The sequence below is a fragment of the Polyergus mexicanus genome, unplaced genomic scaffold (assembly GCF_030449975.1).
Source record: "Polyergus mexicanus isolate NDT 795.1 unplaced genomic scaffold, iyPolMexi1.0 SCAF_18, whole genome shotgun sequence".
Classification (NCBI taxonomy): Eukaryota; Metazoa; Arthropoda; class Insecta; order Hymenoptera; family Formicidae; genus Polyergus; species Polyergus mexicanus.
This window is the reverse complement of record NW_027223338.1, coordinates 2005420-2023640: the sequence shown is the minus strand read 5'-3', so window position 1 is coordinate 2023640 and position 18221 is coordinate 2005420. Positions and strand designations below refer to the sequence as shown.

Sequence of the window (18221 nt, the reverse complement as noted above, 5' to 3'; positions counted from 1 at the left end):
AATAAAATCTGCAATATAATTGTGCTATTTTATATATTATATATAATATTTATTTGGGGGAGACATAATAGCATAATTTTATAAAAATAAAATGCATTTTAATTTTCTCGAGAAAATCTATAATATTTCTATAAATACAAGACTGATTTTATCAAACAAATACTATTGCAAATTACAAACTCTGCAAAACTGAACTGCTTTTATATACTTGGCTACTTAACTTGTTTTCATATTTTAATTGATTATATATTTGGAATGATTGACATATTACACTTATGAATTTCATACAAAACCCATACAGTATTGAAGCTTGCAACAACATTGCTGCAACATTGTAATATTGCATATTGCAGTTTAATGTTGCAGAAATATTGGAAAGACATTATTTTACAATATAACTTTAGCAATGTTACAGCAACATTCCGAAAATATTACAAAAAAAGTATTCAATAATCGCTAGTTCATTTGTTTACCACTAAGCGACGTATATTGCGCTATCTATTCCGCATTTAATTTTTAATCATGATGATTATATAAAGTTTACAAAGAGTGGCTAGTAAGATTAAAAAGATATAATAACTATTTTTGTTAATTTAAGTCGTATGATATGACCATAATACAGGGGCTCAGACATTGGACTAAGAATTCTTTTAATAGTTTCCATTCTTATATAAAATCAAAAATTTGATAATAATTTTCTAATATGCAAAAGATACTTTAGATTTTAATAAATAAATTTTGAGATTATATAAAGACAAGAGAGATGTGTAAAAACTCGTTGTATGCGTAAATCCACCACAATCTTTTTGCATCCGTGGATATCTGAATATTTCGTATACAAAGAAATTGTGAATTTACACAATTGCAAATTGAGTTTTTTCTTATTTCTCTTAGATATTCTCTGTCACTGAAGGAAGTCGAATGTGTACTGAAAAATTTACATTTTATAATTTTGTTATTATTATAATACAGAAAAATTATATACACGCTAAATCCTGACTCTTATAGGCCTAATTTCTTATTATTTTTTTCATGTGTTAAGGATATTATGTCGATAAATATACATAAAGCATTATTGCATATATATTATATTGCTATGTTGCTGCAATATTTCTGTAGGCTGACATTTTACTGTTGCTGCAATATCATAACAACGTTGCAGCAACATTTCGCAATGTTTCTGCAATATTGCAATCTTGCAGAAAAATGTTGCTGCAATGTTATTGCAATCTTGCGGTGCTGTATGGGAAGCAAGGAACCAAAAGTATTATGTTTAGATAAACATGCTGATTAGATACACGCACTTATCCCTACTATGTTATATATATATACATATGTATATATGACTTAAGCAACCATTTATACTTAAAATTGTCAGTCTTATATACCACTTATTGTCAGTTATATAGTTGACAGAGTGCCATACGTGTCATTATATAATATTTACAGTGTTTATTATATTTAATCATTTTATTCTACAATATATTGTGTATAATAATAGCCAAATTACTCATAAAGATAGAGAATATTTAACTGGATATTTAAATATATTAACAATTAAGATAAAACTCATCACGTCTAAAAAAAAGTTCAAATTTAATGAAATTAATTTAAAAAACAAATCAAATATAATAATAGAATCCAAATAATTTCAAATAAAGCAATAGAAAGTTCCAACAAAAAAATTTATCGAATTAATCATTTCTTTATCTCTAGGATTCAGATTCATATAGTAGTGCGTGAAAAAATGCGGATGCCAAAAATAGTATTTTTTTGGTTATTCTGCCTGTCAGTTTGTCATGGATATCGTTTGCTCGGACTCTTTCCCTTTTATGGTAGGAGCCATTTTATTATGTTCGAGCAATTGTTGAAAGGCTTATCCAGGAAGGGTCATCAGGTCGACGTGATCAGTTCCTTTCCGTTGAAGAGATCTTATCCTAATTATACTGATATTGTGGAGCTTGTGCCGTCTCTAGTATTCGTTAACAATATATCATATGAACGCATGCAACAGATGTTTAGAGGAAATCTAGCGTATACTATTGCAACAGTGGTAGGCAATGATATTTGTGGATATTTGGAAAATCCGGCAATTCAAGAGCTGGCGCGTAATCCACCGAAAGATCCACCTTATGACGCGGTGCTCATAGAAGTGAGTAAAAATCTTAGTATACAGCGCCAGGTTTTTCATTGCATTCAGATTTTTCTTATTATATCTTTTGTGAAAAAGAATATTAAAGTATACTAAGAAAAATTAAAAATATTTTTCACAAATCCGCTATCGTTATGCATTGTTGCGCAGCTATTTTCCAATATGTTTCAGGGTCGCTATTCTGTACATGCGCGGCTACCGATAGCTGTAAGTTATATAAATGTCGTTGCGTGTGTATTTTGATATATGAAAAAATATGCGCAACGACATTTACAGAACTTACAGTTGTCAGTAACTGTATACAGAATAGCGTCCCATTGCGAAGTTAGAGAAGCCTATACTGGAACATAATATTAAGCTATACAATTTAAATTATTTTCCGTTTTATTATTAACATGGATATTGTTTATATGACACAACGAATTTATTGACCTTATTTTTATCGATTCGCGATTACTTTTATATTTATGTTTACGTAACGGCTTAATATTATGTTCCACTGAAAAGGATCCTAAAGCGGAGATCGAAACGTCTGATCAATGTAATTTTCTTTTTGTGACTTAATTTTTCAATTTATACTCATTGTCAGTTTTCGGATTAATATACATTCTCGCACGCTTTTACATAAGCTGTTTCGGCTCTGGTATTGACTTAACATTATACCTTATATTGATTTATCTCTTTGAGCCTATGTAATTTTATTTTAATTAATATCCAAAAATCAAAGAAAAAGCAATGTATACAAACGTTATTTAGAAAAATGTGAGTAAATGTATGAATTAGTGATGGAATATTAATAGAATCATTAAACATGTAACAAAATGCAATAGATTATAATAGAATACAATGTGAATTGATAATAAAATCCTACACAAGACTAAATAAATTATTTATATTAATAAAACTAAAACAGCTGATAATTAAAAACTGCTATTAACAACTAAAATTTAAGAATGCTGAATTAAAACAAAATGTTTTTTTTTTCCTTTATTATTAAATATATATACACTCTTAGGCCGATACTATATTTGTCGTACGACAAACTTTTTAAGCATATTGATTGGCTGCAAAATAGAAACTTTCTCGAGTCTCTAGAAATTAGCTAATCAATGCACTTAAAAAGTTTGTCGTACGACAAATGTAAAATCGGCTTTAGATAAGCTACTCTCATGTGCTTAAGGGGGCATACCCGTTTGAAACCTCGAAAAATGAGTATACTTTCTAGATTATTTTGCAGCGCAACGACTTGATAAAAATTTCTCAATTTTTTTACGATATTAATACAATATTATTAACTACTTAAACAAAAATCTTCAACATAAAAAAAAATTTTTTTTTAAGTTATGGGAATATTTGTGGAGATCCTCCAATTTTTAGGTGACTGCACAGTGTGCATGAAAACGTTCGTAGATCATATCTGAAATCAAATATCCAAGTTTTTTTTTATTAAACATTGTAATAGCTATCTGCTATTCAAACTTCTTTCAAAATTTCAAATTTTTTTATTTTTTCAATTTTTTTTAATATGATACTCGTGAAGGCATTGACACTATGATGTATGCTACAACTATCATTAATAGCACAAGTCTGCATAATTTTGCGGTCCGGAAAAAATAAGTAGTTTCCTTTTCCTATAGTTTTTGTGCATTGAATCTAAATCCGCAAGACAAAATGGCCTATGACGTCAGGATTTCGAGAAAAACAGGGTTGAATCTCCCAAGAAAAGCATTTTTTACCATTTTTGAAAATTTGTAGCAAATAAATCCGACGTGCAAGAAACTTCAGACAGGGCTCAAATAAGAATTTGAACATTGTACTTTAATATAAAAATATTAAATCTTTTACCGCAAGTACTATTGAACCTCAATAGAACGATGCAAACAGCAAAATTTTAATCATAGATTCAATACGCGAGATTAAAAGTGAGTGACATTATTTACTCACAGATAAAAGTAAAAAATTATAATTTAATGAAAAAAATTATAATTTTTTTCAACAAATAAAAAAAAACGTTTTTGTGCGATTAAGCACTTTTAATCTCATGTTGAATATAATATTGAATCTATGATTAAAATTTTTACTATTTTTTTTTTTTTTTTTACTATTCATTTGAGCCTTGTCTAAAGTCTCTTGTACATCGTACATTCGTCTGCTATGAATTTTCGAAAATGGTAAAAAACGTGTTTTTTAAGGGTTTCAATCCCGTTTTTCTCGAAAACCTGATGTGATAGGCTATTTTATTTTGTGGATTTGGATTCGGCGCACAAAAAATTATGTAGAAAAATATTCATTCTTTCCAGTTCACGAGTTATTTCACTTTGCATGTAATGTATATAGAATTTTCTTACGTTTAAAGACAGAAAGTTTATTTATCAACAAATATTGATACATCAATTTTTTTGCAATGTGTAAGTCTCTCTGCGATTATCTAATAAGATTTAAGTGCTTCTCGTTTCTGTATCCGATTTTATTGTAAATTAAATAAAGAGTTCAGAATCTTTTTAACGAAGTTGGAATGATTCTTTTCCTATCTAAAAGTACAACGAAGCCAGTGATAACCGTTTTAGTTGATAAATATGTATTACTTCAAATTATATGTAATGTTTTTTATACTTTGGCAAATATTTTAGATCAATTATTCTCGCTAACAATATTCGCTAATTTATATTAATATCACAAACTTTTACACTGATATCTCTTATATCGTACGTTTTAAGATATATGCTCTATGTTAGGTCTTTGGTGCTCATTGTTTCGGAATCATCGCGCATTTGTGGAACATTCCTTTGATCGGGATCAGCACAATGTCACTGTTCCCATGGCAATTTCCACTGATCGCTCAACCAGAGAACTTGGCTTTCATACCGAGCAATGATTTGAGTTTTACTACTCCCATGAATTTCTGGCAACGTTTGTACAATACGCTGCACACGCTCCATTCCAAGTTGTACTTTAATTATCTCACGAGAGTGCAGGACGAGATAATAAGAAAGCACTTTGGACATGACATGCCGGGTGTACGGGAAATAGAATCCAAAATAGCATTGATCCTCATCAATTCTCACTTTTCTCTAAATGGGATTCAGCCAAAGATACCTGCCGCTGTGGATGTGGGGGGACTGCATATCCAGGACGAAGGCTTAACGTTACAACCTGTAAGTCGACTCTTTCAATCTATATAAGAACCATTTCCACTTATTCAATATGGCACATGAAGCGATTTGCGCGATTCGTGAGGGACAATTTAGTTTCTTGTAGTCACACTAATAATACTTGATAATATTTCATAAAAAACGCTTTAAAGAATTATCAGCATGTAAATTTTTTTATGCCCTTTGCATATTGTGTGTTTGCATATTTGTAAATCTTTAAAGATCAAATCTTAAAAATCAATTTGTTGGCTTATCATCAGTGTTTTGAAAGAAAGAAATAAAAAATCAATATATCAATTGCGGTTTAAAAATTTAATTTATCAGAGTTTAATAGAGAAATATATTTAGAGAAAAAAAGGGAGAGAGAAAGATTGAGAGAGAAAGGGAGAGGCAGAGGGGGAGAGAGAGAGAGAGAGAGAGAGTTGGTAGATATTTAATATGTATAATTATGTAAAGTTTAATTAATTTTCAGATTATTACAACATTTTATATCTTTATACATAGTATTACATTAATACTCATTAACAAAATTATCAAAATAAATGATTAGCACGGTAACAATAGTTCATGATTTATGATATACGAAATAAATGTACAGTGAAAAAACCAATTAGCCAATCGCATAAAAGACAATAACATCATTCAATCGTATTGTACATAATTTTTCAGCAATGGTTTTTTTTAAATTATGATTTATTTGTTGATGTATAGATCTTTTTTGCGTGATACTGATATATAGAAAGAATAATTGATGAATAATGACACGCGATAAATGTATTAAACATGATAATTCTAATTCCATTTGACGATATTATGAAATATTTTATAATAATCTATTTTCTTTAATAGCGAAAATATCATATGACCTGAATCTATTATAACATTATCTCTTAGTTACTGATAACACAAATGATACGAGTTTAAAAAATAGAATATTAATTATGTTTCTTTCTTTTAATTATTATCTATGAAAGATATAACATAAACGTATAGCGTAAACAAATGTATGTATATATATACATATATATATATATACTGGGTGGCCCATTTTAATTCATCCAGTCGAATATCTCAAAAACCAAGTCCGGAAGAGAAAAATGTTTCAGACAAAAGTTGTTTGGTTTCAAGGGGGCCATAAGATGGTGACAATGATTTGACCTTGGAAAATCATTTGAAGGTCATGTGAAGGTCAACTTTAAAATCTTAAATGGAAACCCCCATTTTTTATTTAGTATTCTTGTAGCTGACATCGAGAGCTTTCCAAAACACTATAATAAAGTATTTTTTCATTAAGTACTTTTTGAGTTATTTTATATTTTAATCTGACATATTTTGATATAAAAAATTAAATATTTCGTAAAATATTCAGTTTTCGATAATTTTATCGTAATATATATATATATATATTCGTTTTGCAACGAATTTTTTCGCAGGATGTGGAAAAATGGATAAACGATAGTAAAGACGGTTTCGTCTACTTCACTTTTGGTTCTATGATATTGATTGAGACGTTTCCACGCGAGTTCCTGAATATACTTTACGCTTCTTTAAGCAAAATAGCACCCGTGCGTGTTTTAATGAAGATACCGAATCCGGAAAATTTGCCACCTGATTTACCCGAAAATGTTTACATATCTCCTTGGATGTCGCAAATTAAAATATTGAGTGAGTCATTACTTTGTAGAAATTATAAAATTATTCACTATGTAAACACAATGCTGTCGTAGAGCATCCTAAGATAAGAGCCTTCATCACTCATGGCGGACTCATGGGAACGCAGGAAGCGGTAGCATACGGTGTCCCAATGATCGGTATACCACTCTTTGCCGATCAGTTTATGAATATTGATGCATATGTTGCCAAAAACATTGCCGTGCGATTGGACTTGAAAAAAATGACAGAAAAAGACATGGACGCAGCCTTAAACGCAGTCTTATGGGATCCTATATACAAGTACTAGCACACAATCTGTTTCTAATTTCATAAAAACTAACAATTTTTTTTAACAGACGAGAGAATATCTCTATGTATTTACAGATGTGATACACGTAGCTCATGATTTATATCTAATTAGTCTTAAATATGCTATGAATATTTGATTGTTAATTCAAATTTGCAAGTTCTTATCTTTCGCTTTCAACGATAAATTAGCTCTTAGCTTATATTTTTCTCATTATTTGTTTGTTTCAGAGAATCTGCTCGAAACTTGTCTCAAAAATTTCTCGATCGGCCGTTAAACGCGCTTGATACCGCTATTTTTTGGATCGAATATATTATTAAATACGGCAGCGATGCCTTGCGATCGCCTGCATTGGATTTGACTTGGTGGCAATTATCTCTCGTCGATGTGTTCGTCTTTCTTCTACTTTGCATAGCAATTATTATTATCGCTATAGTATTTGTCGTGCGTTTCTTGTTGAAAATGATAAATGAAGCTTACCAAAGTTCATTGCATACAAAGAAAAGAAATTAATTAATCATATTGTTTTTAGATATTAGATACATTTTGTTTTCTGTATTTAAGACTACCATATATTTAAGATTAATTGATGCATTACGCATTTAAGAAAAACCAGTTATATTCTTAATAAATACACTATTGAATAATAAAAAGAGAATAAAGAAAAATTATATTTTTTCTAAACTGTAATAAATTTTCTCTTTACCATTCCCTCTCTCTCTCTCTCTCGCTCTCTCTTTTAGTGAAACTGATATCTGGGAATATTTTGGGAATAAAAAAGTTTATTTTATATATATATATATATATATATTTCATATTTCGCTTTTATTTTTATATCTATATTATAAAAAAATTGTTGGTGTTTTATTAGCAAAATCGGATATTAGTATTAATTTTTTCGAAATCTACATATATATACGTATATAAATTAAAAATAAAAATATAATATATAAAAATATAATATATATGATATATTGTATATTACATTTTATATATTCATATAAAGAATTTAATTATAAACCTATATGTATTACAGTTTATATTAAAATCTTATATACAATTTTATTTCAAAGTAAGTTATTGTTTATGTTAAGTTAAGTTATTGTTTACTTTTTCTACTACTAAAATCGTGTTTTATATTTCTACAAAATAATTTATTTTGTTATATCTGATTTTATATTATTGTACAAAAATATATATATTAATATCAATATATTTCTAACGCTATTTATTATTCACTATTATATTATAATTAATAAATAAATAACTTTTGTATTTGTTTTTTTTTTTTTTTTTTTTTTGTAAATTGCATTAACAAAATAATGTCAAACAAGAATTGACAATCGTGCTATTTCTTTATCTCATTGATATGATACGAAGTATCATCGATATTATAGTAACAAAGCAAAACAGTTGTTTCAACATTCCATTTCCTTATGCATAACGAAATTGACCAATCAATTTCCTTATGCTTGTGATTATGCGCTTATGCAAAAGTGATTGAGATCGAAGATTGAAGATTGAAATTTGATCAATCAAGACAAAGAAATTTTAGTTCCTTTTATTCTAATTAGTCAAATTCCAATTCTTAATCTTTAATTTTCAATAGTCTGATACAGACTTAAGAACATTGCATGTAAAAAAAGGCCGTAAACAAATCGACCAATCACAGTTCAAACATTCTTATTATATTTAGAATGCTTGATTGTGATTGGTCGATTTGCTTACGGCCTTACGATTACGACTAAAACTTTTGAACGTGCGATGGCCTTAACGTATTGAAACATGTTTGGTCCTATCTAAGGACGGCAACGAACAACGCGTAAAGCCCGTATCAGACTATGCATTGAAAATGAAAGATTGAAGACTAAAGATTGAAATTTGACTAATCAGAACAAAAAGGATTAAAATTTCTTTGTTCTGATTGGTCAAATTTCAATCTTGAATCTTGAATCTCAATTTTCAATGCATAGTCTGATACAGGCTTAAGACGATCTTAAATATGAAGTAATTAACGAACAATCATTTTATATTGGATATACTAGCAGTAGACTACGGAAAATATGTTTTTCCAAGAAAATTATTGGTTTTTTTTTTTGCTAATATATCATAAAAAGATTAATGATACAAATGGAACGATCGTGAATATCATAATAGAGCAAGCGAGGTGCAATTATTCTATCAAAAAGTAAATAAGAAACGTTAATTAAACTTTCTGAGATACAGTTATAAACAATAGAGCTGTTATATTATGTTTGAATATTCTCGCCGTTGGCTGCTGTGCTATATAGTTCCGATAGGCGGCCGATAGGTGGCGACAGCATCGCTTGGAAAATGATTAATTTGTTAATTTTCGATGAAAAATGCAATAAATCATGAAAATAATGATGGTGCAATATGGAGTAATTAAAGAGTAATCGTTTCATGCTGGATATAGTTGCAGAAAACTATTGAAAATATGTTTTTGGGTAAAAATGATAAATTTTATGTTTTTTGTAAATATATTTCAAAAACTATTAATTTTAAAAGGGGAGCAATTGTGGATTCTGACAGAGCAATTAAGGAGCAATCGTTTGAGCTATTAATTATTAAAAAATATGCACTTCCAGCGCCACCTTATTTCCGGTCTATCAAAAAAAAGATCGAAAAGTGTCTAGAAAAAGCGTCTCACGAAAATCGCCGGCGTTGCCTCTCTCAGGGTTCTCTCTGCTGCTAGTATATACGCATTTCCTCTTCGTCTCTTCGCCAGCCGCGATATCCCCTCTCCTTCAACTGTGCGAGAGAGAAACAGATCCGGCCAATATATCTCTGTCCTTCAATGTTAAGATCACCAAATCGTAAGAGCGCGCAGTCTATAATGTCTATTTCTATAAGTCTATGCTGGAAACTTACTATCAGCCGAACAGCTGGAGCAGTCGCGTAATTCGTGCTGTGGGTTTACGATCTGTTTCCCAATTATTGACAGCAATTAGTGAAAATATACATATATTTAAACCCCAAACACATATTCGAGGTTGAATAATTGAAGGTAAGAATGAATCAAGTGCGAAAATCTTTTCCTCTCTTGACGTTTGCCACGTACTATTAATCGCCTGCGTTACAGACGAATCGATCCTTATCGAGACGAGACTCCTCTTCAAAAATTGTAATGACACAAGATGACTAATGTTGAGACGAGATTTTTTGTGTGTATGCCTCGTGCGCACGAATTTGCAACATTATGAGATTTGTCGAAATTAATAACATATTCATGCAAATTGTTAGCGGAATTTATACAAAAAAATAATACAAAAGATATAATTCATTAATGAAAAAACTAATTAGATTACATTTTTCATTGTATATATTTTTATAAAAATCTTATTGTTGAAATGATAAATATTCTTTGTTATGTTTATATCCTATCTGCTGATTCTGGTTTTAACCGACTTGAGATATATGACTTGTCGGATTAATAATGTAACCTAAATAAACAAGTTTTGCTATGCCTTATCTCTCCTACATTAGTCACGTCTCCGATATAAACAAGAAAAAAAAATTCATTGAGCTCAGGATTTATTTTTATTTTTCCAAGTAATTTTTTGCATTAATAAAATCGCACGTGTACTTAGATCTATTCCTCTATATAATAATGTGTTAAATATTTATTCAGATATTTCTAATAATAAAGTGCAATCTTCAATTGCAGAAAGAGTGTTTAATGAATGATTCGAACTGTATCTGACTTGCTATCTGATAGTAAAATCTATTTTGTAGCAAGAAATATATACTATCAGTCTTTAGAAAACTCAAGTTCTTTTATCAGATTTCATACAATACCGGAAATCGGGCGCAGTTTAAATTCTCTATAATTGAATAGTGCACGCGAACGTGCGAGGCATAATCGAAGTGAATGATCTCTTTAGCTCAATCAAATGGGTTCAGTTTCCAGTACAAAGAAGTCAATCATGCCTGTCACGCGAGATCTCGTCAACGAACTCATCGCAAAGGATTCAGTCGTCATATTCTCCAAGACTCACTGCCCGTACTGCAAAATGGCCAAGGAGGTAGCTTTTGCCCATTGACATTTTAATTCCATCTCGCGAATCTTCTGTTTTTCGGCTTGTCGCTGTTTCATGTCCCACTCTTTCTTCTGTCTTTCGCGATCCGCCTCGCGTATACGCAATTCTGCGATATAAAAGATACGATTATTTATATGATTATAAAGATAATATTTTAACACTAGTACATACATTAAAATACATACTTTCTTTCAAAAGTTCTACTTCATGTTCATGTCTGACAAACTCCATTCGAGCATCTAATTTTTCTTCTTCCATCGCTATTTCTCGTTTTAATACCTTCTTCTGTTTGTACAGTTCGTTTAATTCTATGAGAATGAGTGATTTCAATCTTGTTTATAATTAACAAATTCTCCTGGAAATTAAATGATAGTAATGACATTTAATTATCAACGTTACAACAAATGTTTATACGTCTGTATCCAAATAACAAGCTCGCAAAGTCATTAAAAAGTTTTCTTGCATCGATATCTAAATTTTTTTTATGACATGGAATATGATTTTCCAACTTTATATTTCGATTATTTCAAAAAAATATCTGAAATATAAAGTCTTTTATGACTGATTATATTTATTGTGAATAAAAATTAAAAATTAATCTTTGTACAATTAATCAGAAATTTTTGAAACAATCATGATGCGGTTCTTTATATTCTACTAAACTCAAAAATAAAAAGATTTATTGGCTACCCTAATTTATTGTTTGTTCATACTAATTTACTGCTGATATTTATAGGTGTTTGAATCATTAAACAAACCATACACAGCGATAGAATTGGACAACAGGGAAGACGCACAAGATATACAAGATGTGTTGGGCGAAATAACAGGTGCCAGAACAGTGCCCAGGATATTCCTCAATGGAGAGTGTTTAGGAGGCGGTACCGACGTGAAGAAATTGTTCGACAATGGCGAGCTTGAAAAAAAATTTTAACTTTTAATCTTCGAAGTGCTCTATGACACATGACAAATAATATATCTAATATAAAATAAAATATAATCTTTTCTATAATATCATCATGTCTGCTGACGCTCTCATGTAAAGGCGAAAGAAAGAAAATATATTTGCTGAATATTCATTAATTTTAATTTTACTTTAGACAATTTCTTAAGTATGAACTTTCTTAAATTTTATTGTTTACAAAAAGAGTTTATAAAATATAGAATTAAATGTGAATTACATTTAAAATTGATCTCATAGGGCTGGACAAAATCGATATATTGTATAAAATCTACATAACGTGAAACCGTTTTAAGTATATTGTATTTAGTATATAAATTATGAAACTATATAAATTATGATAATTAAAAATAATTATATTATGCGCAATACTTGTGCGACATGAGGTAAGAAATAAATTTAGTTTCAAAGTGCACTTTCTGCACTTTTTTTTCCCCCTTACTACTCCGTTGTCGCGAATCATAAATAGAATACCTAGTTCATTTTAGACCGCGAGATGTAAAGTGATGTAAGTACAAGAAACTTAACAAATAATTGTAACAATTAAATCGCGCGACATCGTGTTCATGATCTGCGAACACCACGTGTTCATTCGTGATGACTATATTACTTGATTCGTACACCTAAAAATATCCGCAGTCCAGCGGAGATCGCCCAATCGCATCGATCCCAAAACAAAACTATCGAAGTCATTACGAGGAATGGATCTATCGCAATATCGTAAAATCATAATCTACTTGTTAACATTTTTGGCATACGCCTGGTCCGGCTACGGCGCCGGATTGTTGTCGAATTTACGGGACGCCGTGCTGGCGGCGGAGTCTGTCTTTCAAGACCTCTTCACCAATGCCATAACTGTCGCGAGAAAGATCAAAGATATACATGAAGTGCTCGATGCCGCTGTGGAGGAGAACTGCGTCTTCCAATGTCCCGATGGTGCGTATATTTACGTTTGTGGATTTATTCATCGCGTTATCAGGTTATCTTTTCATCGCGCGCCACCATTGGTCGATTCCGATCGATTCGGAGCTTTTTGTTTTACCTGCACCTTTTACACTTTATTTTTAATTCCTCTTTTTTTCTAAGGATTTCTATACGTATCTCTATTGTTTTCTACGCAGAAAATGCAAAACTTTAAGCAATCCTTTTTAATATTGATATTTGAAGTGAAATATTCTCAACAGCTGACGGGTTACGTTCCATTTAGCGATCGTAATGCAATGTGGGATCATGCCATCTCCTTGTCGTTCATTGAAAGTTAAATAGAGACAGATTATGTTCGCGAATACTTCAATCGTCAAGTGAAACGTAGCCATGGTCTACGTTGTGATTGGGCAAATCTCAATGACGCATTATTTAAATCTTTCAGGCTCCGCGCCAAAACCAGACTGGAATCATAAACCGCGAAGCAACGGATGCGGTTCTCTCGGAATCGAGGTTGGTGTTTACGGCGCTTCTTCAGGAAACTAGATAAATAAATACTAAGAAGCATCGTATATGTACAGAGTGGAGCATTTATATTGAGATACCTAAATATCTAAAAAATAAAGCAAGATAGTAAGAAATGTTTTATTGTTAGACAAAAGTTGTTCGGTTCCAAGGGGGTCATAAGATGGTGCCATTAGTTTGACCTTGGGTGCAGGCGCTTCGGAGATTTCAATGTCAATCTTGTTTTATTTTCTTTACACCAATTGATGTCTCTCATTTTTTGAGCTTAAAATATTAAGGTAACATTATTGCAAAATAAATAATTTTATGAGATATTTCATAGTTTATGTAAAATTATGTCGAAGTAAAGTGATAAAATAAAGTATAAAATATCTCGTAAACTATTAAACTTTTGGCCATCATACCCCTATAACATTTTATGCAGAATATTGCAAGGAATCGATTTATGTAAAAAAATTGGTGTTTCCATTAAAAAAAACAAGATTGACATTGAAATCTCCGAAGCGCCTCCACCCAAGGTCACTAAATGGCACCATCTTATGACCCCTTTAGAACCGAACAACTTTTGTCTGAAACATTTCTTTCTATCTTGTTTTATTTTTTAGATGTTAGGTGTTTCAATATAAATGCTCCACCTTGTGTGTGTGTGTGTGTGTGTGTGTGTATAATAGCTATAATATACATATAGTTAGCCAAATAAATATTCAATGTCGCACACGTGTAAATTTATATATATATATATATATATATGAGCAAACAAGCATGCTATTATTATCTACAGTTTAATCAAAATTTCTAATTTAATTTGGATTAACGTTAATTTTTTAGAATTAGTTTGTAATATTTTATATTTAATATATATTTAATTTAATATATTTAATATATTTAATATTCATATTTAAGAAGGTAAAAACATAATTGTTGACTTTCTCTCTCTCCCCCCCCCCCCTCCTCTCTCTCTTTATATATATAATATATATATATATATATAGGTATATATATATATATATATATATATATATATATATATATATATATATATATATATATACATATACATATATACACACATATATAATATTAATTACACACAGCAATTTTTATTAAAATATAATTGTTAAAAATATTTGTATAATTTTAGGTAAATCAAGAATACCTCCCACTTGCTGAAATGACAAAATGTTGTGACTTCCATGACATTTGCTATGACACTTGCAATATGGATAAGGAAAAGTGCGATTTGGAATTCAAGAAATGCTTGTACAGATATTGCGATACGTATCAGATTACCGGCGTTACTATCGTCAACACATGTAAAGCTGCAGCAAAGGTCCTTTTCACAGGGACAACCACATTGGGTTGCAAGAGTTTTCTTGATGCCCAGAAAGAGGCTTGCTACTGTCCTGATAAATGGAGCAAAAATAAGAAACCAAAGAAAGCAGCGCAGGCCGGCGGAGAATTATAACGTTGCACATGAAAAAAAGTAAAAGACAATATAATATATATTTACATATATAACACAAGTGTAATTAATAAAGTAGGATTTCTATAATATTATTGTTATTTATATGTTCATAGTTTATAAGATTCAATAAATAAAGATTATTCAAAAATTGAAATAGAATATCTTTTTATATCTTATATTATGTTGCTAATTAGGAGCTGTATTATATAAGACCATTTTAGGCAATCCATTTGCAACGAAATTCGCGCGGGGCAGATTTCAATTAATAATTTTATTAATAATTTCATTGACTTCTATTTACGTATCATGTAATACAGAAACATTCAAAAAAGTTATATAGATATATGTTAGAATGTACACATACATATTAGGATATGCCGCATATGTAATTACAAAATGATTTCTGTTTTGAATCTCGTAAATTGTCTGAAATGGATTTTAAAGACTATAAGATAAAGGCACAAGTGTGATATTGAACTATGTTACAAAGATCTAGAACTGTTCCATTTTGTATATAATTTTGTAATCGAAATCGTGCTTGTCTTTTGAAAAAACAAGGGACAGTCTTTCACGATATAAATGTCAACATGACAACTGTCTTGGACAAAATTACCGGCCGTGATCGGTAAAAATAATTAATAATAAATTGTCAAGTAACGCCAATTTTTCAAAACAATTATTAATGCTAATATAAAACTGAAATGGGAAACGCCAGCTCTACGCAGCCCTCTAAGACTCAAAAAGATCATAAGAAGAAAAGTGACGGCTGGTAAAATAATTTTTATTTTATACATATAACAATAAAGCAATGCCTTTTCGCTTCGCATAATTCTAATTTTTGACGTATTCATTTTTGATCATATGAGATATAGTTTGCTTAAAAGTCTGTTACTTTGAATCATGCCGGAAGAAGAGAAAAATTATAATTTTCTTGTAACATATTCATATGAGAAATATTTCATTAACAAAATTTCTCTCTTTTTTTCCTGGTTTCTTATAAAAATAATAAAAGAAGTGATTTTCTTCTTGTCGGATAATTATTTATATAAGGGCAAGAATAATTTGTTTTTGACATCATAATTTAAGATACAGATATCGAAACATTAGCGATCAATCGTTATTAAGCACGCAAAAGCGTACTTTGCAGTTTCGCCTTTCACGTAGCGTAGATACTAGAAAAGACAGACGACCCGCAAACGGAAATGGCAAAACGGTCGGCCAAAATTCACGAGACTGGCATAACGTTCGTGCGACGAATCCTTTCATCATCTTCTTCCTACGATTGCGTAGCAAGAAACCGAAAGAGCATGTCACCGTGATAGCGCGAGCTGCTGGCAAACTATGGGCCCGAATGACTCCCGAACAGAGGAAGAAGTATGTAGATCTCGCCAACGCAGAGAAAAAACGACGCCAGGAGAGGAAATGGAAGAGGAAGCGTTTGTCCACACGTTCGAGGTAATCAATGCAAAAAAAAATATAACAATAGGACGCATAAATATCTCTATCGTCTCTAAATGAAAAGATTGAAGTAAAAGTCCAGGGGATTAAATTCATCATTCAAAAAGTTAATAAACTTTAAAGTATAAGAATCCATATATAATTTGCACACATCAAAAATGCATATTTTTTTAAGATATATGAATTATAGATTTTTTTTAACTCGCTCCTTTCTCTTTCTCTCTCTCTCTCTCTTCAAATCCTTCAAATACAAAATATAGCCGCATTTTTATGTCCAGGATGAAATAGTGAAGCTTTTAGAGATTCGAGCTCATGATGGGATGGAAATCGACGCGCAATACATGTTGTGACAGTGATGTAATTAATCTGGAAACGATCAAAATGCAGTTATATATTTTTGATTTCTTTTTTATTTGTTAGTAGTCTTTTTTTTTTAGATCTATGTACAATAAATATTGATGTATTTTTATACATTATTAATTATCTTATCATTCAGTTAAGCCTAAACTAGGCGATCTGCCGTTTCCTTCCATTTCGCGTTTATCTCGTTCTTTCGTCTGAAAAAATTAAACTCGTAACGCTTCGTACCATAAATATATTATTTTTTTTTTTTTGCCGTGTTGACCGTTCCGCGAAGCGTCACCCAACGAGGGTAGGGAAGAAGGGGAGGGGAAATTACGCACAGTTCAGGGTGATATATTTACGAGGGTAACGCGAATACGTGTATACGTTACCGTTACTCTTTCCCTCATCTCGTGAAAGAAAGTCGAAGGACACGCACGCTTTCTCTCGCGATTTCGATACAAAAAATAATTTCAACGCGAATTTCTCGCGACGCTTCGCGAAAGAGTCAGATTTGCGCGCTCCGTTTATCCTTTCCGAAACTAGAGCTACCCTCTCTCTCGATGATAGATAATAAAAACATACTATAATGAATACCGAATGAATGCGTGTGTGATATCGTATATATGCGACAATTAAAATATAACGCACAATGTGATTACGTTTATTATGTCTATATGTTGTGTATGAGTGTGTCTGTGTACGCTTTTCATCATACTTGTCATAATAGTAGTAATGAGATTATTAATTAATAATATTAATAATGATAATAATAACAATTGATAAAAATTATGCGAACGATGGCGCTGATGATCGAAATTGATACTTTTATACCGATAAGATGATGTCGGCGACAATTAATCGATTTTTCGTAATAATACAATAAGGATTATCATAGCGATACGTAGTTATTTTTTTTTCTTTTTTCTTTTTTTTTTTTTTTTCTTTATGATACAGTAAAGTACAAGTGTGCCAAATAAACAACAACGTTCAACAATCGATAATATCAAACAGAATATTTTTTATTCGTAAATATTTATATATATTTATATATATATATATATATATAAATACATAAAACGTAACACCGCTGCGGTTTCGCAAAGGAATGCCCTACTAAAAATAGGTATTCGCATTTTTTTCACTCTTCTCTCTTTCAATCAGGGATGAAGAAGGGAAAGAAACAATATCTTGGCCGACTGAGATTAAATCCGACCAAGA

General features: G+C 30.6%; 5 protein-coding genes across 10 annotated transcripts; 4 read left to right on the top strand and 1 right to left on the bottom strand.

Moving 5' to 3' along the window:
• The first annotated feature begins 1393 nt into the window (after nucleotides 1–1393).
• LOC138941092 (UDP-glucosyltransferase 2-like) lies at nucleotides 1394–7910 on the top strand. The gene is made up of 6 exons (XM_070310441.1): nucleotides 1394–1489; nucleotides 1717–2152; nucleotides 4888–5307; nucleotides 6738–6969; nucleotides 7032–7257; nucleotides 7495–7910. Exons 2-6 carry the CDS (start codon nucleotides 1748–1750, stop codon nucleotides 7775–7777), a joined length of 1566 nt encoding a protein of 521 aa, XP_070166542.1. The 5' UTR covers nucleotides 1394–1489; nucleotides 1717–1747; the 3' UTR covers nucleotides 7778–7910.
• A 1501-nt stretch (nucleotides 7911–9411) lies between these two features.
• Nucleotides 9412–13574, bottom strand: LOC138941148 (hrp65 protein-like). 4 transcript variants are annotated; one of them, XR_011448126.1, is made up of 4 exons: nucleotides 13024–13574; nucleotides 11511–11680; nucleotides 10157–11431; nucleotides 9412–10077 (listed from the first exon to the last, which is right to left on the bottom strand). XR_011448126.1 is itself a non-coding variant. In XM_070310535.1 (3 exons), exons 1-3 carry the CDS (start codon nucleotides 13040–13042, stop codon nucleotides 11280–11282), a joined length of 294 nt encoding a protein of 97 aa, XP_070166636.1. In that variant the 5' UTR covers nucleotides 13043–13555; the 3' UTR covers nucleotides 11189–11279. The 4 variants fall into 4 exon arrangements, 1 of the variants encoding a protein (XP_070166636.1); XR_011448127.1 differs by having other exon boundaries at nucleotides 13032–13574; XR_011448128.1 differs by having other exon boundaries at nucleotides 13169–13574.
• LOC138941146 (uncharacterized) lies at nucleotides 10113–12408 on the top strand. 3 transcript variants are annotated; one of them, XM_070310534.1, is made up of 4 exons: nucleotides 10114–10292; nucleotides 10368–10409; nucleotides 11189–11310; nucleotides 12062–12408. In XM_070310534.1, exons 3-4 carry the CDS (start codon nucleotides 11212–11214, stop codon nucleotides 12257–12259), a joined length of 297 nt encoding a protein of 98 aa, XP_070166635.1. In that variant the 5' UTR covers nucleotides 10114–10292; nucleotides 10368–10409; nucleotides 11189–11211; the 3' UTR covers nucleotides 12260–12408. The 3 variants fall into 3 exon arrangements, with proteins under 3 accessions (XP_070166633.1, XP_070166635.1, XP_070166634.1); XM_070310532.1 differs by lacking the exon at nucleotides 10368–10409 and having other exon boundaries at nucleotides 10113–10292; nucleotides 11170–11310; XM_070310533.1 differs by lacking the exon at nucleotides 10368–10409 and having other exon boundaries at nucleotides 10116–10292.
• On the top strand, nucleotides 12736–15322 carry Gxivspla2 (phospholipase A2 group XII). Its single transcript, XM_070310531.1, has 3 exons — nucleotides 12736–13222; nucleotides 13656–13723; nucleotides 14877–15322. The coding sequence occupies exons 1-3, from the start codon at nucleotides 12988–12990 to the stop codon at nucleotides 15198–15200; spliced, it is 627 nt and encodes a 208-aa protein (XP_070166632.1). The 5' UTR covers nucleotides 12736–12987; the 3' UTR covers nucleotides 15201–15322.
• A 579-nt stretch (nucleotides 15323–15901) lies between these two features.
• Nucleotides 15902–16714, top strand: LOC138941388 (uncharacterized). Its single transcript, XM_070310995.1, has 2 exons — nucleotides 15902–15969; nucleotides 16365–16714. The coding sequence occupies exons 1-2, from the start codon at nucleotides 15902–15904 to the stop codon at nucleotides 16657–16659; spliced, it is 363 nt and encodes a 120-aa protein (XP_070167096.1). The 3' UTR covers nucleotides 16660–16714.
• Nucleotides 16715–18221: the final 1507 nt, after the last annotated feature.

What these genes read in the sequence shown, in the direction of transcription:
- LOC138941092 (XM_070310441.1), top strand. Translation starts at nt 1,748, where the DNA reads ATGCGGATGCCAAAAATAGTATTTTTTTGGTTATTCTGCCTGTCAGTT. An exon ending in ATGACGCGGTGCTCATAGAA is followed by an intron (nt 2,153 to 4,887) that starts GTGAGTAAAAAT and finishes GCTCTATGTTAG; the next exon opens with GTCTTTGGTGCTCATTGTTT. An exon ending in TTATGGGATCCTATATACAA is followed by an intron (nt 7,258 to 7,494) that starts GTACTAGCACAC and finishes TGTTTGTTTCAG; the next exon opens with AGAATCTGCTCGAAACTTGT.
- LOC138941146 (XM_070310532.1), top strand. Translation starts at nt 11,179, where the DNA reads ATGGGTTCAGTTTCCAGTACAAAGAAGTCAATCATGCCTGTCACGCGA. An exon ending in ACTGCAAAATGGCCAAGGAG is followed by an intron (nt 11,311 to 12,061) that starts GTAGCTTTTGCC and finishes TGATATTTATAG; the next exon opens with GTGTTTGAATCATTAAACAA.
- Gxivspla2 (XM_070310531.1), top strand. Translation starts at nt 12,988, where the DNA reads ATGGATCTATCGCAATATCGTAAAATCATAATCTACTTGTTAACATTT. An exon ending in CGTCTTCCAATGTCCCGATG is followed by an intron (nt 13,223 to 13,655) that starts GTGCGTATATTT and finishes TAAATCTTTCAG; the next exon opens with GCTCCGCGCCAAAACCAGAC. An exon ending in GCGGTTCTCTCGGAATCGAG is followed by an intron (nt 13,724 to 14,876) that starts GTTGGTGTTTAC and finishes GTATAATTTTAG; the next exon opens with GTAAATCAAGAATACCTCCC.
- LOC138941148 (XM_070310535.1), bottom strand. An exon ending in AGTAGAACTTTTGAAAGAAA is followed by an intron (nt 11,432 to 11,510) that starts GTATGTATTTTA and finishes TTTATATCGCAG; the next exon opens with AATTGCGTATACGCGAGGCG.
- LOC138941388 (XM_070310995.1), top strand. Translation starts at nt 15,902, where the DNA reads ATGGGAAACGCCAGCTCTACGCAGCCCTCTAAGACTCAAAAAGATCAT. An exon ending in AAGAAGAAAAGTGACGGCTG is followed by an intron (nt 15,970 to 16,364) that starts GTAAAATAATTT and finishes CCTTTCACGTAG; the next exon opens with CGTAGATACTAGAAAAGACA.